Raw genomic sequence first — 22,674 nt, 5'->3', positions numbered from 1 at the left:
TTTCATTGGGCGAACTTGTGCCCAGAAAGCAAAAAACATAAGACGCTTTATTTAAGAAGCCCCTATCAAGGCACATGCAAACGAAGATTCGTTTCCGCGATGCATTTCCGACCCGAAGTTTGGAAACACTGCTGTAACAGGCACAGTTTCAAAAGTGTGAAAACTGTTTATGGCGCGTGTGACGATTTTGTAAACTTCATGCTTCTTTCTTTTTTATATTTACTAATTCTTGGCAATTTTTAGAAAAAGATCATGCCCTGAGCTAGCATTCTGCTTCTACAGTTGGTAGAATTCAGCTTTCTCTCTGAAATGCAATGTCATTCCAGCCGGTTCCATGCTCTTCTAATGTCTGCATTCTTGCGTGCCCGTGACAAATACTGTTAAGTGACACTTGTCATTTTAAGTGACGACAATGGCGCCTAGCGCAGACGGTGATCGTTGAATCAGAGCTGAAGACAATTTCGGCCGGCCGCTATTTATGCATCACGAAGGAAGTTCCAATATCGCGCTTATCGCAGGGCGAATGTTCGCGAAGGAGCTTGATGCACTAACACTGAAGATACTCGGATAACATAACAGCACAGTTCTTGAAGTGCGCATAAGCGCATCAACCTTGCGTGACCACTAATGCCACAACTCGCGCTTACAGAAACATTAGTCAATGAGAACGTGCGTACGTCGGCGGCGAGAACACGGCAAGGAAAGCAGGTCATGCTGCAGTATGAATAAAATTTAGTCGCAAAAAAGCGCTTAGATATTGTGGATAAAAATGCATAAAATCACACTGAAATTGAAGAAACGAAATCCGGAATACAATGAACTGTTGCCACTCTAAACGAATGCTTCGTGCATTACAGCTACCATTCCGGATAAAAGTGAAACAGGTAAGGCTGCTTCTTCAGTTGTCATGGCGTCAAAAACTAGCTGTCAGTGTAGCTCGAATTTGCTGGATGTCTAACATTGTTTCAGCATTTTGGCTATGCACTCGGTCCGGGTGGTGGTGCCGCTGCCCGAATACGTTTGGTCACGGTTCGTAACGGTTCGACGCGGATGGATAAGGCGCTGAAGAGCGATAACGGCTTATAATGACCGGAACGTCGTCAGCCCAACTGTTCACGTACGACGACACATTCAAAAGGTGCTGTTCGCATACATTTAGGTCAAAGAAGGACAACGCCATGGAATGTATGACGGAGCCGAGAAAAAGCTAATATGCGGCGCTTGAGAGAGCGAAAAACTAACGAAGCCGCATACAGCAAGTGGCAACATATGAGATTAGTGATGAGCGAAGAATCGCTCGCTTACCTCACAGAGCCGGGACCATTGCGTTAGGTTGAAATCGGTCCGGCCGATTCTTTGAAGTCAGACCTTGCCGCGTCTCGCTCGGCAGATGGAATACGGAATAGTCGCTTGCCGTATTTTTGACTTGTGCTTCACCCGAACGCACAGCAACGCGGCACTGCGAACACGTAACTACGCCAAGGTATATGTAAACTCATAGCGAAGCTTCCATTGTAGCCCACATGTCTAGAAAATGGTGCTCGTTGTAATTCCGTCACCATCTACGCATCGTGGGGACAACTAACAGGAACAAAAAATGAAAAAAAAAGAATTTACGTCACAACCGGAACTGGCAGTGACGTCAAGATCTTACGCTGCTTGACGCGAATGTTTGAATTTCTTTAGCGTCCGGCATTACGGCCGCTACGACAGCAGTTATTTTTTCTTTTGAGGCTGAGGAGAGCTCGCCACTCGCCTCAGCTGAAACGCCAGGGTGTCCTTTAACCATTAGGAGTGGCGTGTGTCTTAATGTGAACGTAATTAGGCTGTTATTGACGGCAATTGCTCCAGTAGCTTCCTTAGGAAGGTGAGCGAATAGGATGGAAATAAATGACACTGCCAAAGAGCCTTCGAAATCAACTTCACTTTTATTCGTCTTGAATAATGCAACCAATATAACAGACCTAATAAAACACGTTTCAATGATGAAAAGTACTATGGCCAGCACACAGGCGTAATGCATAGCAACCGATGTGAATCCTTTTCACAGAATCATTTGCGATTCCGTGCCACACTATGTATCAATATAACACAGTTATCAGACAAGACAACATTGCCCCACATTATAATTTAGAAAACATTCCACTTACTAACTTCACTGCTCGTCGGACGCTCAGAGCCTGTGTTACGGAGAGAAAACGAACATAGCGCGAACATACAAACGAACATACGAACGCGAAATCTTAGAAGCTTTTCACATTGGAAATGATAAAGGAAATTGTGTCAGTGATACGTCTTTGTGTTTAACAAACAAGGAACGTGCTTACCTGTCGGGTAGGTAAACGATTATTAATAAAAAACTGACATTGATGCACGGCTCTTGGGAGGAGTAGAAGTTACGCATGCGTCGGCTGTTTTCGCGCGGTAATGTACTTTCGAGGTGTTATCTATGCACATGTCTTGGGAGGATTTGAAGATGCGCATGCGTCGGAGGTTATGTGCATCAATGTGAATTCCAATAAAGTACAGTTGAAAGTTCTGTGTTCGTCCGTGTCTAACGCCTTTTCCTTGTGTGCGCGTCCTTTTTCGTGTTTCGCTGGTATGTCCCCTTTTTCAAGTTCATCATGCACCAACTGGCCCAAGAGCTTACGCTAATGTTGATTAAGATTGAAAAAAATAGCGGATGTTAGATACCTTACAATATGACAATAGATTGTGCTTCTTTAGTTTGGAATAAACACTGATGAGGGAAATTGGATGGTAATTGTGGCACGGTAACGATGATTCTTTTTTGGCATCGGAATTATCTTACGTATTTACCAGTCTTGCGGTACCACTCCAAATGATAATGATAACTGAAAGATGTGACACAAAAATACACTAGAGATGTACGCAGTGTTTAAATCTTAAGCACCTTGGAATTGATTCCATCTATACAGGCCGAATATGTTATATTGTGGGATTTTATTAACTTGGTGATACCGTATGCCTCAAATGTTATGTCTGGCATGGTTGGGTGGTTGAGGTAAGGACAGTCTGGGAGGTCAGTGTTAGGTTCAGAAGTGAACACGGAAGAGAAGACAGAGTTTAATACTTCAGATGCGTTAGGGCCAGGAACAGTTATTGTCGTCATTATATAGTAATAATGGTCTATAGTTATTTGGGTGAATGTATCTGCAGAATAGTTTGGGATTGTTTTGGAGCATGCTAGGGAGCGTTGTTAAGTAAAAGGTTAGCTTAGCTGCTGCGGCCAAAGAATCAAATGCCTTTTCACTAACGTGATATTTTTCCCAGGCAGGAGTCGTATCGGAATGTCTGGCTTTTCGAAATAATCTTCTTCTTACTGTTGAGTCGTTTTAATGTCTTGTTGAACCATGGGGACGAATGTCACTCGGTTACCGTGATAGTTGGTATCTAAGTTTCAGCGATTTCAATTATCTTATTTTTAGAACGCGTCCAGTTGGTGTCTACTGTGCGGCGCAGCGGTAGCTCAATTGGTAGAGCATCGCACGCGAAATGCGAAGGTTGTGAGATCGTTCCCCACCTGCGGCAAGTTGTTTTTTCATCCACTTTCACTTCCATTAATTTATCGTTTCTTTATTTCGTTTATTAAGCACAAGTAATTCCCCCTATGTTGTCCTTGGTGTCAGTGTTTGTTGGCTTCTTACGACAGGAAGATTAAAGTCACCTAAAAGGACTAGCTGCGCATGACTGGATGACGTCGTAACGGATTGCAGTGCCTCGTGTAAGTGAATAGTTAAGGAAGCATCCCCGGCGGGGGGTGGATAGCATCAACCGATAAGAATTTGTAGGTACAGCAGCTGTTTGGCGTACGGGGTTCTTTGCAAATGCAGTACGCGGGCTATCGTTATGCCAATGAAGCTTAGCGAAAGTGTGAACACTTTATTCAGACTTAATTGGCATTTACGTCGGCAGCGAATCTGCAGAATTCTAGCCAATAGAAGCATAACACACGTGTCTGATATTGCAGAAACAAAAACTCCCAAGAAGTCCAGGGAAGGTGCCGGTAAGTTTCCTGGACTCGGCAGAGTAATATCGGTTTTCCTGTTACTCTAAATGAGGAAAATTTGTCAGTTTTAATAGAGCGCCAGCTGACTGATCCGAGCGAGCGGCTGGGAACGTCGACGGCAACTGAATGCCCTCGTTTTAACCAGAAAAGAGGAACGCTCACTTACTCACTGAAAACCAACTGGTCTATCGCCCACTCACAGAAACCACAATTTTCGGGCACTGACCTACAGGGAAATCAGCGCGAGTACCCAAAAAGGCGCCGCAGCGTTATATAAATAAATGATGCTGGGTTGTGCGATAAATTGTGGCTGGCTGACACAGCGCAGTGTGTGTGTCTGCGCACGTGGCCTTGACACTGTGTGCGACTATGTGCGACTCGAGAGACTTTGTCACAGTATCCCCGCAGATAGCTTTCTATTGTTAATTGTTTCCTTTCTTCTCTCTCATCTTGCATATCTCCCTTTCCTAGAACGCCGTAACGAACCGGATATATCCTCTGGTAAGCTTTCATGTCTTTACTTTTATCTCTCTGTGCAAGTAGAGTCAGTCAAATTTCTGTAGGTGACTCGACTGCCTCGACTGGGTAATATATGTACCACTGATTCTTAGTTAAAATCTCGAGGAAGAAAGTGGCCCGCCATCCAGTCCTTGCGAAAGTGGATCTCCAGCGAAGCTGTCGCAGAACCACGGCTACACCTGCTGAGCGGGGGTGCGCAATGCTTGATTGATCTCTGATGCTTGTTTTGAGCTCGTTAATTACTGAAACGTACGCTGTTCTGTGTGTCGTATTAGCGATTTTAATGAATCTATGCACTGTTCGCTTCACTTTGCGGAGCGCTTGTAGCATCTGCCCTACGGGGGTATGAGCCACCGCTGCTGATGATATGCCTGTTTTGAGCTGGTTTTTTTATTGAAATGTACGCTGTTCTGTACGTTGTATGCGTGATTCAAATGAATGTACGCACTGTTCGCTTCACTTTGCGGAGCACTTGCAGCCTCTGCATTACGAGGGAGATAAGCAATTGCATTTTTGCTTGCTTAGGGGGGTATGAACCATTGCTGAAGAGGATCATTTTTGTTCACGGACGGACACAAGAAATGCCGACCACCGAGTGGCTAACAGCTTCGCTGTAGAAAAAAAAAAAAGAAAGCCTGCAGTCGTACGAGATACAACGATCGTGAGCTAAGCGCTAGGTTTATTTCAGAGCGCGAAGACAGGATCCTAGAGCATAATGCATTCACAATGCAGAAAACCTTTATTATTTGTGAAGCGCGGCTGTAAGACCAAACAAGCAGACAGGATGATAAAATTTATTTAATAATAATTCAAGGCGATAGGCAGCTATAATCAGTTTACATTCTGCTATCGATGACGTGTAGTGTTTATCGGTGAAAGGATATTCTGCTATCATGATGCCTTGTCCAGCTGTTATGTAATTTTTACGATACCCAAGTCCTCAGTCTGGACGACGCTGCTCTGCGTGTATTTTGGTCTGTCCATTTGTTCCATTGCCTTCGTGCGGTGGAAATAATCGAGACGTCATGCCCGCAAGAGGAGATTTTTTTTCAGAGTGAGCCAAGTTCATCACAAGTGAAATAGAGAGAAAAAAAAAAGAACAGTGAAGTCCTTAATTATCAATGGCAAACACGTTTCTGTAGCACGTTTTCGCAGCCTAAATTGGCTCATTTTTATATGCCTGAGTCTCCAAACGATACTTGTGAATGTAAAGTTTCGAATACAAGCAGCTTGCTTGGTTGCTTAGTTGAATTCAGTTTCGTGATTTGGCTCACTTTGCAAAAAAAGAAAAAAATACACCTTAATTGCTTGAGCTCGATGGGCTGCACTATTATGATTGTTTGTGCAACTGCTATATCATTAGGCTCTCTTTGACAACCACATTCCTCTCATAGAGTTTATAACAAAAATCACCAAAATGAAATCTGGATCTAGAGTTTGCAGGAGCTGAAATTACAATGAGTTGTTCAGTCAACACGGCAGTGATGGTTTACACGCGGATTTGCCAGAACTTCACCCTTCTGGCTTTTAACGACGATGCGACTGTACAATTGCATCATATTCAATAAAATATAGGCTTACTAATGTAGCCATTCGCTATTATTATTCGTGCCCATAGAGACTTACCGTCTCTATGCGCTTCAAGTAGGATTCTTTGGAAATTTTGAAAGATAAGACGTAATAACACTACAATAATGAATGAAACCATAGACGCGAAGATGACCCATGAAAATTGGAGTAGCTCAGTGCAAAATTTATTCCCTTTAGTGATTTTAATAAGAAACTCTAAGTGTCCGCCATCGGCGTTTGGAGGCTTTTCGGATATAATAAATTATTTGATAGTTTCCTAACACCTCTACCCAAATAGGCTTCATTTTTTTTTTCTTGCCATATCACTACCACCCACTGCAGCGGCTACGGTGTCGCGCTAAGCACCAGGTTGCCGGACCGGATCCCGGCCGCAGCGGCCGCATTTCGATGGGAGCGAATTATGCGAAATCGCCCGTGTCCGGTGCATCGAGGGCGTGTTAAAGATCCCCTGGTGTTCCAAATTATTCCAGAGTCCCCCACTACGGTATGCCGCATAATCAAATCGTGGTTCTGGCTCGTAAACTCCCGGAATTCAATTGCGTTACTATCAGCCCGATTGGCCTTCGTGTAGTTTTTCGCGTTATTAGTCAAGTGCACGGCAACGTAGAATACGTGTCTTACTTCATCCGACATTGGAGTAATATTTCTACCGAATACTTGTGCCTAATTCGGCTGATGATTTTCGGTGTTCCAAGACGCCATAATGACGCGCTCGCGCGTAGCTTCTCGTGCCGTATACCCCAGGGCGGCGCACCAAAAATGCACCAACAAGCCTTTTTTTTATCAACTCAAAGAAGTAGCAACGCCGATGAATTCTGGGTCCGAATGCGCACAGCCTTTCGTCCGTCAGTGCTGTTTACCATCGGTCGGCCGCCTTCGCTAATGTGCCCAGCACCAGGATTGGCTGAATTTTCTCTTACGAAGAGCTGTATCGTAAGAGCTTACGGGACCTGTTTCGTCTAAACTATTGCGCGCAGCATGCGTGGGTCTCTCTCACGAGCGTGTTATAAACTGCAGATGCCAAGAAAGGAGAACAAGCTGAAGCGTCGCCTCACGGTAAGCCCCGGCTTTAACCGTGAAACACTGTTGTGTATACCTCATGGGTGTTTCGTAAATTTATTTATGCAGTTTTTATAACTTAGTTAAAGGAGGAGTCGAATTTAGATCGTTATATCCACTACTTCGTTATATTGGCTGCCCTCGCGGCCAACACTGCACGCGGGGCTCGGGGTTAAGGGAAGCTGGCAAGCCGACGTTGATGGAAAAGCTCGTAACGCGCCGCCGGCGATGGACAGCCAGAGGTGTCCACAGCTGTCGCGTATGAGTCAGTGCGTGGTTTTCTCTAGCGCAGCCGACGACACTCCTCGCCGATGCCGCCAACAGGCCTCGTTCGCTGAGCGTGCCCGCTGCAAGCTCCCATATACGACGTGTGTCGCTGTTAACGCGAGCTTCGGAACAGCCGAAACATTTCTTGGCGTCCAGAAACGAGCACTGCGCACAACCAGCGGCTCGCGACTCTCCGAAACGCTGATGGGCCGAACGATGTCCGAAAAAAATGAGTGAAGGTCGTGTGTGTTGACGGTGAACAAACCGACGTATTTCTGTGGCAACGAAAAGAAAGTTACGGAGGCAAATCACGCACAAGTAAGAGCGCTTCTGAAGAAACGCCCACCCGTTCTATATATACTGCTTTACTTTGGGCTGGACAAGAGGCAAACGTAAATACCTTAATTATAACAGTAAAATAAGGCGGAAACACAATCGCCATGTTACATTTGAATTGCTTTCCTGCTGTTCACTCCTGCGTCTGGGCACATGCGAAACTACGAGTATCACACGGTGGGTTGCTAACCAACCCTAATTTAGCGGGACAGTCCCGATTTGACCTAGTCGGGAGTGTTAAATGGCCTGACTCTTACTTGTTTTGTTACAAAATAACAATTAATAAAGGAGATTTCATTTTCAGAATGCCCAATTTTCCGGTTGGACATTCTTACTTTTTGTTGCATTGTCATAAACATAAAGATGGTTTCGTTTTTGTCGTGGTTCTACCTCCATTGTAGGTCGTACCTCTATATTGATTGGTGCCCATGTCAGCCAGGCAATCACTGCAGCTCTCTTGTTGCAAATCGGACGAAAATAAAAACGTAGTTGTATGGACACCCTCGCCACTGCTGGCACTGACAAGGACAAGCGTCACCAACCCGACTTGGTCCGCTCGAGAGTTGTAAACCTATAGCACGTGGAAACCACACGCGCCCACCCAGTTTCCGTTCTGAGAAACCGAAAGCGCTCTGAAACGCTGCTGGACTACTTAGCTGAGTAACACCTGTGCAGAATCGCCAGCCCTTCCCCTTCAGTGCCGACGAGAATTGTCCTCAAGTGTACGTAATTCCCGGGCATGTCTAATGCCTGGTAACTGGCGACCCCTGTAAAACTCGCTACAAAAATTATTAGACGCAACTGTGGTGCTGCGCTCATTCAGCGCCCACGGGTATGACAGCTGGTGCGTGGGTTTGTCTAATCGCAGGGATTGCGGCTTCGGATGTTCTTGCGCTTTTTTATTACGCGTTCACCAAGCAATTATATATATTTTTTCTAAACGCATGAACGCAATAAATTTCTGCGCGCATGCAAAATATCATCGCGAATAGTTGCATTTACAGCGCAATATTCGGTTGAAAACAATAAACTGGCCCGGTCACAAAGCCGTCTGAAGCGAAAACGACCAAGTTTAGGCCAAATCCGTGTGCTACCCATCATTCTCATGCGGGCTGAACCGCCACACTTGCAACTACTATAAACTCTAGCGTCGGGATCACAGCGATGAAAACGCCAAAGCTTCCTCTAGTAATTTTTGCGGGAACCTGCATGGCTGACACTTGCCTGCGTCCCTCTTTCACTCTCTTTTAACAGATGCCAGGAAAGACCCACCGGTGGCTGAAATGCCGCCTCCTGGAGGCCACACGACTGGTAGTCCTGTGGCCAGTAAAACTGGTAAGTGCGAACGCTTCGACCGCTTCGATATTAGGGCTACAAGGAAACAGAGGGAATAGAAAGGAACAGAAGCCGCGTTTACATGAATGCGACGGCTACTGTAGGGAGACAACGTATACCCGAAAGGGTACGTATCATTATTGTGACAGCGATTATACGGACACCCGAGGCACGTCCATGTGGTCACCGCCGTCGCCGTGCTGTCGCAATATCGACTGCGCATGCGCAGTCTACATGTGGAGAATGAGAATGCCTCCAGAGAGGCACGTAACAATTTGGTTGATCTCTATTTCACAGGAATCGGTCGTAACACGAAAGTGAAACGTGTCTTCATAGAAGTAGCAGCAGTTGCACAGTTTCTGCCAGTATTGCGATTGGGCCGGCATGCCAGCCTTTGATGTAGATGCGCCGACGTTGACGCCTAGTGCCACATCTACCCCTTCCCGAAGACTAGCGTTGACGACTATCAGCAACCCCTCGTGCTAGCTGAAGGAATTGATGCAGCACCTGGACACAGAGGATGGTAAATGCCACGCAAAGATGGCCGCAATACATGTTCTTTGAACGTGCCGCGTAGACCTTGGGGTTGGTCCGAGATGCAGGTTGAGTATATTGTCCATGTATTCGATGAGCCAACGGCGACTTGGCTTCGATATGTCAACATTAAAGTCACCTGCCAGTATCATTGGAGCGACCAGAAAACATCCCCCAGAGACATTGCATTACACGCACCAGAACACAGCGCAATTCCGCCAGAAACCCCAGGCGTTCGCAAACTATACAGGCGAATCCGAACGGGTTGTCCACAAATAACTTCGCGAACTCGCGGTCCGATACCGCAGAAGGCACACTACATGCTTGTCGGCGGCTTTCTTGCGGCTTAGCTGAGCGCGTGGCGTGCTGTTTCCGAGCCATTTCGCCGAAGGTAGGAGCATTTTGGTCCGGCTAGGAACTGTCTTGGGCAGCCTGGTAACTGGCGACGCGCTTGCAATGTTCTCACTGGTGTTGCCGAAGTCGCGATGCCCTTTTTTTTTCGCGGGGTGCTTTTTTCGTCGCAATGATAGGTTGGATTTCCTTCAAGTACTGCTCAAGGAGGACACATGTAATCGGCAAACGCAGGCCTCGAGAGAGCAGCTGAGATAATAAAGCGGGTGGCGCAGAAACTCCAATGCACCCAGGGGGCGTGCGGTGGGGGGGGGGGGGGGGGATCAAAGCTGGAAGCAGGGCGAACCGTAGGTTGGGGCCTCGGCGAGTCTCAACCTATGAACCAGTGCGCGGTTCTAGCTTTGGTGTCCTTGTTGACGCTTTGATGTCCTGAAGGCGCCGTCAATAATACGAAATAGTGACGCGTTATTACAAATGGTAAAATAAAAATTCACCGACGTCTACGATACTCGCTTATGCGAAATTTGAGCGCAGCTCTATACGTGTTTTCATTTCGCGATATATTAGCTGGCGTGGACGATCTGTCTAATGCGGCACGTTGCAAACGAAGAAAAGTGTCGCGCGACTGCTTTGCTAATCGTGAGATCCCTATAGAGGCAGCGCGTGGGTGACGCGCGGGCGCGATTTACAGCAGCCGCCGCAGAAAGACCTCCGATCACGCAGCGCTTTATTTCCATATACGGAGCCGCATGCTATCGTTGAACAGACGACGGCGCGCTACTCTGGTGCGATGTCGTAGTGGTCGTCACCACAGAGCCTGTCTTGCGCGACACTGTACGCTCTTCTTGCAAAGCTTTCGCCATCCGCTCCTCTGTTGTCCGCCTCAAGGTTCTGCTGCTCCCTCCTCCTCCACTTTCCTCCTTGAGCTATATCTTCGCTATCGCCATCTTTCATTTCACACTGCGCTCCGCATTCGCTCTTTCATCATTCTCTGGGCTCGTTCACTCGGTTATGCCGAGGACGCCGACGCTAAACGATGGAACGGGCGCCTAGGAGCTGCGCTCTGAAAACTCTATAAAGAAATATAATCACGCCCAGCCACCAACTAGTGACGCTAAGCTCAGCGCTACGGCGCCCCGCGACTTCTGCAACGCCAGCCTTAACCTTGCACACGCGCTCAGCTTCACGAATACGAGAGGCACAGTTGATAGTGCACGCCTGGTATACGCCCGAATACGTTCGTGCTTCCCGCAAGCCTGTCTCTCGCTGATTCACTGAGGTCCATTCCATGACATTCGCCCGTCGACGTCGCTGTCTTTCTGCTGCGCTTAGCGCCATTGTAAGCGAAGCTGTAGCCGCAAACTAGGCGTCTTAGGCTAATTCGAAGCGGAGAAGAATCTATGTGGCGAAACTGCGTCATTACCGTAGATAGTTAGAGCACAAAGCTCAAATAATTACTGATAATTGCAATGTGGTGCCATCTCGCGGTGTGCTAAAAAACTAGCTTGCTCCTTTAGTGACGTCATGCCGGTGATGTTCGTACGCACCATGGTACGCACCGTCACGTTCTGCTTAATCAGCTCTGCCGGAGGAGCTGGTGGAGCAGCGTATGGCTTCAACTGCTGGCAAGAAGCGTGCGCGGACTCACCCTAACGTTCCTGCTGAGGAACTGTGTGCATGCCACACCATGGTGCCTGTCTGAGTGGAACGCTCACAAACAGCGACGTTTTTCCGCCGCTCTCTTATTGCGCACCATCGAGGTGATGTGACGCCTGCAACGCCGCTGTTCCTCATATCGCCCGTGCCCGGTGCACCTGTCAGGGCCCGGTTTGTACTGCGCAGCAGCAGTTGTCCCGCCTGCTGCGTCGCACTATGTCCCCTCTGCGTAGTGTTTGAATACCGTGCGAGAAGCTCGAGTGCAAAGCTAAACCTTCCTATCGCCTTCGGTGCTTCGCCTTCGGGTGAAACTCCCAGTTTTCTTAGCCTGGAATGTATATAAACAAAAAATTCCGAAAGTGTCTGATGAGGTGCCTGCGGAGGCGCTGACAAACACTATTATATACAACAGCGACAGGATGATGGCCGTTACGGACCCCTCCTTTCACGGGAAATTAATCCCTCAATTATCTCCCGAACCAACTGGTCATTGTGTTTTTTCAGCACTTCACAGCGTCTGAATTCTGCGGCACAAGCTTTAGAGGGGCAATCACTGACGGGGATATCTAGATTCCTGTTCACCTGCTCGACGCTAAGTTGATGTACCTTTAGTATTTATGTTCCTTTAGTCTCATTAGCGTGCAGCCGCGGATGCACGAAGGTGTTTTCTGGTTCTTTTTTGTTTCCATTCGATCCCCCGCACCGCAGTCGCGGTGACTCGTCGGCATATTCGTAAACGGAACAGCCAGGAAATAGGACAGCCAGTCAAAAAACCCGGCGAGGTTCGCAAGGAAAACCTTCACTTTTAATAAAAAGAAAAAAGCACGACATGTTACACAATATTAGCGGCAAATCATAGAATCGGCCTCTGCAACAACGTGGGTGGTGCATCTGTCGGTGCACAGAACCGGGCCGTGCATGTTACTGTTTTGTGAAGCGACTGGTGAATTAATAGGAAAACCAGTGAGACAGACGCGCACACAGTAAACAAGCGGCAAAAGAACGAAGCACTGGACTTACCCGTTCCCTTCTTGTGGTTTTCCTAATCTCGCCCTGGAAGAAGCCCCATTGTGATTTCACACGGACAACTGGCACAACGCGGCAAAAAAGAAGAAAGAACGTGAAATAAACAGAGAAAAGAAAGACATGCACCATACAATCTGCTACAAGGGTGCAATAAATATAAATGCTTTTCACGAACACGCATGACATGTGAAATGCTGTATTGATAGAAGCATAGAAGTAACATAGAAACAATAGTGTTCATACATTTAAAGTCCACATGCAAATATATTTCAAGTAATAAAATATATGTAGCTTCTTAACCATAACGACTGAACCACATCTGAACAACTCGGAAGGTATAAGGAAACGATGCCCCATCACCACTGTTTAATAGAATCTCCTTTATGATGATAATGTGAGCCAAGATTCATTGTCGTCGTTTTAGAAAAACTTAAAGTATGTTCTTATTTTTTATCTGCAGTGTTATTTATGGTTTTCTCGTGCCTAGAACGAACACAATTGCTGAATGGAACAGCCATTCCGATGATGTTGTGGCCCAAGGCTGACGTAGTTTGATAATTTTTTTTATCTGCTGTGCTATGTCTGATTTTATGGTGCCTCAATGGCTTTGAAAAATTCGGTTGTTGATTCATTTTTAGTGTTTGTTTCTTTTATATTATGCTTCATTCTGTGTGACAATTTGTTATGTACCACCCTGCTATGATATCTGAGATCGCACTATAAATAAATAAATAAACCAAGTAAACCCGACATGAAAGTGCCTTTCTTCCAGATGGGATGAATGTCTTCAAGAAACGCCTCGTTGCGGTCGGCATCCTCATATGCATCGGCTGCATCATAGCCATGTCTGTGTTCGTCCATGCCGTGGGCGGTACAAGGCAGGCCACTAGGAACCTGCCCTGCGTGGGACAGGAGTGCCACGAGGTGACCCTTCAAAGGATTATCTGATGTGACATTTTCCATTCCGTTACCTCAAATGAAGCTCAAAGACACTTTAAACCCTAAACAAAAAAAGAAATTCTCGGCAAGCGCCAAAGTATCCTAAATAATTTACCTATTGCCACGCGTCAGTTTCGGTTTTGCTACCCAAGAGGCCTATGGTTCATGACGCCTTGGTACACTGGTTCGCTGCGAGATCGCTGTGGCTTAGCGACACGCGAGAACAATAAAAAATAATTAAATACATACACTCAGAAAGTCAGGCTAGCAAATGCAAGCGTCCTATGAAAATCACCGCCCAAGCATTCTGTACAGATGGTTAACCAGCGAAGCTGGAACGCATGCGGCACTGGTGTCTATCACCGGGTTAACATCAACGGTTCAATAAACGACGGTTTGATAGGCTGCCCGATCGTCGGTACGCAGTAGCTGCTTGCGCTCGGCTGCACGAGCCTATTCTTGTGCCCGGGTTGCAGCATCGGCACGTCGTAGACGAGCTCGTTCCCGCGTTTCAGTTCGCGGCGTTGCTGATCGAAAGCCGCCTGCTCCTCAGGAGTACGTATGACGCTTGGCCTGCCCATTTCGGAGCCAAATAGAAACTGCTGCGCGGGCGCTCGGTCGGCTCGGTTTCGACGGAGAGCAGCGATGTCACTACTGGCGCAGCCAATCGCGCTCCTCTCTTTCTCTTTGTTTTTTTCGCGCATGCGGATGAGGTTGCTCCGGATGAGTTTTCGGCGTACAGGTTAAGGGCGGACGGACGGATGGACGGACGAATTGGCTAGTCATATACAGCTTCGCTGTAAAAACAAGCTTGGCGATTTTGCATATTTCTATATTAGTAACCCAATCATCATAGCCCAATGTTAAAAAAAAAAAAACTGGTCAGGCGAGGGTGATACACGGTAAAAATAAAAGCAGCAGTCGATAAAGTTAAAAGGAAACAAACAAACGATTAAGGGAAAGAAACTGATGGTTCGGGGCCGCTACAGGTTTCTTCACAATGAAGAGGAGTGTGAGATGGTCCGATTATTTACGTGCTACGTGGCGCATGGTGCACGTGGATATTTCCCGAAGATTGACCTGCGTCCGGTCTGATGCGTGCGTTATCGATCGAATAATTGAAGACTCTAAGAGCAGACGTGAAGATAGACGCTTCTCCGTAGTGATTACGTCAGTAGAATCCCAGTCAATGGTGTTAGAAAACACGTGATAGTCCGTCAAAGCGTCCAAGCTTACATTGCCCTTCCGTATGTCGTTCTGGTGCTTCTGAATTCCTTTTTTTTTAAGTTTCTAGTTCAGCCTAACTTGGACGCGCCAAGATATCTTAGTGCTTTCCAAACTTCATACTTGCTTAGTGTGCTCCTTTTATTGCGAAAAGCCTGTGGTGCAGCTTCTACGACTAATATATATATATATATATATATATATATATATATATATATATATATATATATATATATATATATATATATATATATATATATATATACATACATATATAAAGTACTCGACTGTGACCACGCTGTTGGCCTACCGCTAGCGTGGTCAACTACAACTGCGCCTTTAACCCTTTTTTTTGTTTATCTAGCTGTGGAAGGGACTCCGATATGTCTAAACATGGCGATCATGAAGTGTTTGCTTCTGGCTCCGTCTTGCAGTACAAGAAGGCACCGCCTACCACATTGGCGCAAATGCGAATAGCATTCTTGGCATCGTAAGACCAGTTTCTTTCCGGCTATCTAACCTAACCAAACATATGGGTCAATTCCGAAGATAGTGCAGACTCAAAATGAGGGCCGATCGCGAAATTGGCGCAGTCAAAACGAGCGGTTCCCGTGGCTATGCGCCACTGGGTACCTGCCACTGGGTACTTGCCGCTGTGTAGGCGTTCGAGGGGCCACTTTGTGTGTGCCGCTCTTCAGTGCTCTTTCGCACCAACTGGGTATGTGCCTATGGCGAGCCATCGGCGTTTAATCGACGATAACGAAGTGCCGCCGAAGCACGCAGCTCCGCGCCCTCTATAGCCAGCGCTCGAACAAGAAACAATCGGACCAGCGGCGTTCAGTGATTTCGTCTGCGTTAGACTGACGAGTAATAAAGAACGCGGCACATGATAAACCACAAGTCTTCCCACATGCCACTAGGCATGCCCGGACTTCGCGGCGGCGCTGCCAGATGACGCAGCGTGAGAGTATACGGAAAGAAGGAAAGCGTATGAAAGATCCCGGCCAGCACTGACGCGTTGGAGAAAGCGTGGCGCAAGTCACGTGCTGTTTTTCGCTAAGGACCACTGGGGCTGGTACCCCAAACATCAACGTTGCCACAGCAACCACGCTCCTGAAGCTCTCGCTGCTGGTCTCAGCCTTTGAAAAGTGAGATTGTATTTCTCGGCCCGTCTCTTTCTCGCAGTACATTCTGTTCGCGAGACAAGATGACTTTGGAGCGTGGTGCGCAAGCTTAAAAGTTTAGGGTCTATGAGCGTGACTGTCTGCCAGCAACAGAAACACTCAAGTAATCACTCAATGAGCCTAGGAGCGTAAGCACAGGAGCGCGTCTGCTTCACCAAAGCTGTTACAGAAGTTTTGTAGGCTTTGTTCTGATGCGTGTCGGCAGCACACACTTCCGACGGCTTGTAGCAATGTGAATTCAAAGGTAGCGCCTATCTTCTCCGGCGAGCTGATTGGAGGGGCAAAGGGAGATGGCACACCAACATGGCTGCATTTCCGGTTTCAAAAATGTGACGACAGGGCCTCTCCTATTTCGTTTCTTTCTTCCATGCGTGAAAGAGTACGCGCCGACATTCATGACCCGTTTCGGCTATTCGCATACTTCAGGGTTGATGACTTCTGCACGAATATTTGTTAATCCGAAATAGAATGCGCCGTAGGCCTGATTTGAACACCACCTATACGCAGACGCTGATGAAGTGGCATTAAATTTAAGAGCGGAATGTTATCCAATGTGGGATATATTTGACAGTCGTAGCAATTTATTTCTTGAAATTGCTACGCTGTCAAATATAAACGCTGCCATACTTGAATAATTTCTTCGTTCAGAGCTTCAAGCCAACAAGCCAGATCACATAGCATGTTGCCAAACAAAGCGTTATTCATTCATTCGTTTGTACAGCGCGTCAAGTTGATCACCTGGACCCCGTGCTGCCACCCCCTAACCTCCTGGTTTTCCTCAGACGATATGCAGCAACCATCACGATAAGGCGTTGGTCCCTAGTTTGATTCTTTGACCATGACAAATGTTTCATCTGCAAGATTTGTTTTTAAGAGGACAACGAAATAGTTCCCTCTTTAGCATTTGCGCCGAACTTATTTGAATAATAATAACTTGCACAAAATAGTTCATCTTACTTTTACTGTTGAGTCTCGCAAATTGTGCAGTACATCGGGCTGTTTTCTTGACTACATCTTGCGTTTTGGGGGATTTCATTGTCGGCGTTTACTTGTGTGCGTTGGAAATGGGCAAGTGTCCTGAAAGTGCCTTTATATAAGGAAGCATGTTGCACCTGTTCTGTTTTAAGTCTAACGACACAATTGTTCTCGTGTTTGTGATGCCTAATGTGTGCCTTAATAAACAATTGAGAAGTTCATCTTTAAAGCAGTGGTTACTTGCGGGTCATGCGAGGTTAACTTTTTCCTGTGCTTGTTAATGCTATCATAATGATTGTGCCAATAACTAGCGTTGGCTTGCAAAAAGATGATTGCAACTACAAGTTCCTAATTAGCATGGATGTAAGTGTGTTAAGTTCATATTGGAAAAGAAAGGAGCGAAAGCTGTGAAAGGTGCACATGGCAGAAATGATTATTCATTTTCAAAGGTTTTCTTCTTTTTTTTCATCTCAGCTTTGTTAGGAGTTCTATAGAGATTTATACAGTACCAGTGGCACCCACGACGACAGTGGAAGAGAGAATAGCCTAGAGGAATTCGAAATCCCACAGGTAACGCCAGAAGAAGTAAAGAAAGCCTTAGGAGCTATGCAACGGTGGAAGGCAGCTGGGGAGGATCAGGTAACAGCAGATTTGTTGAAGGAGGGTGGTCAGATTGTTCTTCAGAAACTGGCCACCCTGTATACGCAATGCGTCATAACCTCGAGCGTACCGGAATCTTGGAAGAACGCTAACATAATCCTAATCCATAAGAAAGGGGACGCCAAAGACTTGAAAAATTATAGGCCGATCAGCTTACTGTCCGTTGCCTACAAAGTATTTACTAAGGTCATCGCAAAGAGAATCAGGAACACCTTAGACTTCTGTCAACCAAAGGACCAGGCAGGATTCCGTAAAGGCTACTCAACAATAGGCCATATTCACACTATAAATCAAGCGATAGAGAAATGTGCAGAATATAACCAACCCTTATATATAGCTTTCATTGATTACGAGAAAGCGTTTGATTCAGTCAAACCTCAGCAGTCATGGAGGCATTACGGAATCAGGGTGTAGATGAGCCATATGTAAAAATACTGGAAGATATCATAGCGGCTCCACAGCCACCGTTGTCCTCCACAAAGAAAGAAACAAAATCCCAAAAAAGAAAGACGTCAGGCAGGGAGATACGATCTCTCCGATGCTATTCATAGCGTGTTTACAGGAGGTATTCAGAGACCTGGATTGGGAAGAATTGGGGATAAAAGTTAATGGAGAATACCTTAGTAACTTGCGATTCGCTGATGATATTGCCTTGCTTAGTAACTCAGGAGACCAATTGCAATGCATGCTCACTGACCTGGAGAGACAAAGCAGAAGGGTGGGTCTGAAAATTAATCTGCAGAAAACTAAAGTAATGTTTAACAGTCTCGGAAGGGAACAGCAGTTTACGATGGGTAGCGAAGCACTGGAAGTGGTAAGGGAATACATCCACTTAGGGCAGGTAGTGACCACGGATCCGGATCATGAGACTGAAGTAACCAGAAGAATAAAAATGGGTTGGGGTGCGTTTGGCAGGCATTCTCAAATCATGAACAGCAGGTTGCCACTATCCCTCAAAAGGAAAGTGTATAACAGCTGTGTGTTACCAGTACTCACATATGGGGCACAAACCTGGTGGCTAACGAAAAGGGTTCTGCTGAAATTGAGGACGACGCAACGAGCTATGGAAAGAAGAATGATGGGTGTAACGTTAACGGATAAGAAAAGAGCAGATTGGGTGAGGCAACAAACGCGGGTAAACGACATCTTAGTTGAAATCAAGAAAAAGAAATGGGCATGGACCGTACATGTAATGAGGAGGGAAGATAACCGATGGTCACTAAGGGTTACGGACTGGATTCCAAGGGAAGGAAAGCGTAGCAGGGGGCGGCAGAAAGTTACGTGGGCGGATGACATTAAGACGTTTGCAGGGACAACATGGCCACAATTAGTACATGATCGGGATAGTTGGGGAAGTATGGGAAAGGCCTTTGCCCTGCAGTGGGTGTAACTAGGCTGATGATGATGATGATGACATAAGAAACGTATTAACCGTGGTCACGCCACTTTGCAGGTCGTCGAATTTACCGAGAGCCTGATGGATCACAACGTGAACCCGTGCTCGGACTTCTACCGACACGTGTGCGGTCGATGGATCAACAACACGAAGCGCCCATCCTCCTTCATGATCGACGTGGCGAAAAACTTCTCGGAAACACTCCACGAGGTGCTCGTCCGGGCCCACGTCCACGGCGAGAACCACGAGCTGATGCAGAACGCGGCTATCTTCTACAATTCCTGCATCACGTATCTCAAGGCAGACGCCGACATACAGGCCTCCACGGACGAACTATTCAAGGTGAAGAACTAACCTTCGTTCGCGGTTCGCGCTTGAGGTTTGGCGGGACCTCGTCATTGGCTGTCTTGACGATTAAACTGGCCGGACCCCATTGGGAAGGGCAAGGCTGGGACGAAGTGCAAAAACGTTCGTGCACCGTGAGTAGGTTAAGGAACTCTACGTTGTCAAAATTAATCCGGAGCACTTTGATAAAGTGTCCTTTTTTTCTTAGCCCCGGTGTTACTTTAAATTTTATATTTCCATCAATCAGCCATGTTCAAGAATTGACTGAGTCACCTGCCGGTTATACTCAAATAAAGTGCAAGGAGTAGGTTGAGGTAAAGGCCATGGATGCACTGCTCTTTCTTATAGCATTCATCCAGACCCAACTTTATGGTGCTAAGGCTGCGCTGGCGAGGTGTGGCACGCACAGGGATACTGATACAAAAATGCTAAAAGAAAATGAAGCTTGCATACTAACAAATGTTTATTTATTTGCTTACGTTTGCCATACACATACAGGGTGCTTTTTTTTAAACAATGCACAATTTTTGAACATCACCTGTAGTAGACAGAGCAATTGTAGACCTTGAGCTGGAGTAGTCGAAGTGAGTGACATTACGCGCGCGAGCAATCAATGTGCATGCCAGAAAAATTAACACAGATTAACTAATCAACTGTTTAATTACCTGATTTGCGCCATACATTGCAATTTCTTAATTGCAATGGTGACCTTGCAAGGCATATCCACTTGGAAGGATTTCTAAAGATCGCACAGGTTTCGAGATATGTGCCATGAAACTTGCGGTAACAATGCACTATCGTACCGACTTACCTTTTTTTAACAAACCACCGTTTTTATAATGTCGATGCTTATTCCTACAGGCTTTGAACATCTCCATATCGAAGTGGCTCACCGAGACCAACCCGATGCAGTTCTTCCGCGAAGTCCTTCGCCTTTCCTTAGTGAACCGCTTCCACACGCTCTTGGCATTCAGCGTCATCGACGACAAAGGGAACATGAGTTTAAAGGTTCGGAGGTATTACCCGTTACATATTTACGCAACACCGGATCGTAAAGAAAATTTCCACGAGTATATGAACCGCTTCATCAAAGTGATAGGCAAAGACTACGCTAGCGACACCGTCGTCGAAGAGGTTCTCAGCCTGGACAAGAATCGAAAAAACGTCACAGAGGACGGCGAGCCCGAAATGAGGCTGTCAGAAATCGAGTGTCAGAGTTTTCCAGGAAAGACGTGGATCGAGGTGCTGCAAAAAGAGCTGTCTCTTCCGGAAAATGTTTCAATCATCACGGTGGGGATCAACACCATATGTGGAGAGCTCAGCGACGTTCTGGTAAATACAAAGTCAGCGGCAAGAGCTCTTTACATCATGGCCCTTGTCTCGAGGAGCGTCTTACAACAGGATTACATGCTGTCCGATAACCGCGATGCCTACGCCGTGAGAAATGCATGTTACCAAATGATGCGGCTGGCATTCGAAGACACCTGGCTTCACCTCCTCAGCAGCCTGTTATCGATCAACAAGGGGATCGAAGAAATCGTCGACGTTTATGTGACTACCATAGCGGAAGAAATTAAAAGCCGAGTGGCTAACTGGACCTGGATGGCCGATGAAGACAGGCGGGCGGCGCTCGAAAAATTGGCCAGGATTCGCCTTGTGCGCTTCTACGGCGCCAGCATGACGAAGCAGGCGGTGCAGTGCAGCAGCGGCAGGAAGGTGACCTCTGCGGGGTTTGTGTCGAACGTGGTCAATCTGTACGTCCGCGACCTCAAGAATTGTCTCTTCCTGTCGGTGGATAGAAGCGACGACCTCGGCCTCGAGGAGCTGCTGCTCGGCACCAACCTGATGGTGCACAGTGCGAAATTCGCGGTCGTGGTGCCTCCTATGTTCGCCGTGCCTCCCATGTTCTATCGACACGTTGAAGATGACAAGTTCATCAACGTCGCCGTGCTCGGAATTCAACTGGTCCGCAAAGTCCTCTCACTCATTGTCGACCGAGGTGCACGGACGAAGGGAGGAGCAACGGCTGGCTGGAGCAACAGCACGTTGACCGTCTACTCGGCGTTCCAGGACTGCTACGCCCGCGAGTCAGCCAAGTTGCATGCAAAACTGAACGACGACCAATTCGACCATGCGTTCAGCGTCATGGAATCGCTGCGCATAGCGTACGCGGTCAAGCGCCGGTACGACCGCGACATAGTCAGCCGGAAGAAGCCCCGCTTGGTCTCTTCGAACTCCATGCTCTACAAACGGGCCTGCCTGACGCTGTGCACGGCACAAGGCGCGCCGCGCGACGGAAACACGCTGGACTTTGAGACAGCCTACGCGTCTGGCCTATTAGCGGCAGCCAATGCGCCCATGTTCATCGACATCTTCGGCTGCCAGGCGGGAGACACCATGGCGGCCATCAACAGCTGCCACGTGCATTAGCCCAGTGCATGTCGAAAAGCCTCTTCAGAGTACTCGTCGATTTTTGTTATCAGCAATGTTTCTGTTGTTTGCATCACTTCTGATCAAACTTGGGTTTTTAGCGCGGTCTCAGTTGTATATAAATTTCAGCCCTATACCCTTTAATAGAGTTGCACTTTATTCTGTGCCGACAAATTATATTCTATCTGTTGATTCACAGATTTGCCACTGCTCTGTCATTTACGAACGTGGGCCAAGCATAAATTCTGCAACCCCGTACTTTTGCAACGTTTGCAAACTAAAAAAAAAATTGAATTTTGCACGTTAAGACGCATACATACCAAAAACCAAGCATACAGACTAAATCCAAAACAGAACAAATAAATCTAGGGCCAATTTTTTCTTGATATTATCACGCAGCACTGCCGAGAAATAACAAAATACGTATACTACAATAAAGGCAAAATAAATAGAAACACGCTTTACTGATAATTTCATGGAAGTATACGTCCTTTCCTGAACTTTTTTCTTTTTTTCTAGGTTTCTGCTGCTCAAGTCATCACTGTGCTTATAAAAAAATGTCCTTGAGTATTTGTCCAACGCTTTGCAGCCGTCGCAAGTGCGAGAGTTGATGTCTGCGTGGGGAGAGTTGTAGAGGGATAGAAATGTACTTTGCAGTCACTTTTTTATTTTACTGTTAGTTTCTAGGGACGTGCGAACAGTAATTTTTGAGACCTAATGGAATTTTGATCGAATAGTGCCAGAATAGAATCGAATATCGAATAGCTTTCAAATTATGTACAACCTTCTCGCCATTACTATGAAACAATTTCCTTAAC

The 22,674-nt window shown here is 46.6% G+C and overlaps 2 protein-coding genes across 13 annotated transcripts in view; one reads left to right on the top strand and one right to left on the bottom strand.

The window, feature by feature from the left end:
* Positions 1-1,352, bottom strand: part of LOC135920296 (uncharacterized) — a 197,492-nt gene extending 196,140 nt beyond the window's left edge. Inside the window, exon 1 of the mRNA XM_065454499.1 lies at positions 1,306-1,352. The gene's annotated coding sequence lies outside the window, so the exon portion shown is untranslated. The remainder of the gene's footprint in view (positions 1-1,305) is intronic.
* Positions 1-22,000, top strand: part of LOC135920292 (neprilysin-1-like) — a 39,298-nt gene extending 17,298 nt beyond the window's left edge. For 6 of the 12 annotated variants that reach the window (XM_065454490.2, XM_065454491.2, XM_065454489.2 and 3 more), the window contains 8 exons: positions 858-884; positions 3,992-4,027; positions 4,502-4,531; positions 7,157-7,195; positions 9,056-9,136; positions 13,476-13,627; positions 19,139-19,423; positions 20,288-22,000. In XM_065454490.2, the coding sequence (XP_065310562.1) occupies positions 858-884; positions 3,992-4,027; positions 4,502-4,531; positions 7,157-7,195; positions 9,056-9,136; positions 13,476-13,627; positions 19,139-19,423; positions 20,288-21,856 (2,219 nt within the window). In that variant the 3' untranslated portion in view covers positions 21,857-22,000. The remainder of the gene's footprint in view (positions 1-857; positions 885-3,991; positions 4,028-4,501; positions 4,532-7,156; positions 7,196-9,055; positions 9,137-13,475; positions 13,628-19,138; positions 19,424-20,287) is intronic. The other 6 variants (XM_065454492.2, XM_065454486.1, XM_065454482.2 and 3 more) reach the window with 3 other exon arrangements.
* Positions 22,001-22,674: the final 674 nt, after the last annotated feature.

Source organism: Dermacentor albipictus, chromosome 10 (assembly GCF_038994185.2).
Source record: "Dermacentor albipictus isolate Rhodes 1998 colony chromosome 10, USDA_Dalb.pri_finalv2, whole genome shotgun sequence".
NCBI lineage: Eukaryota > Metazoa > Arthropoda > Arachnida > Ixodida > Ixodidae > Dermacentor > Dermacentor albipictus.
This window is presented reverse-complemented; position numbering and strand designations above follow the sequence as displayed.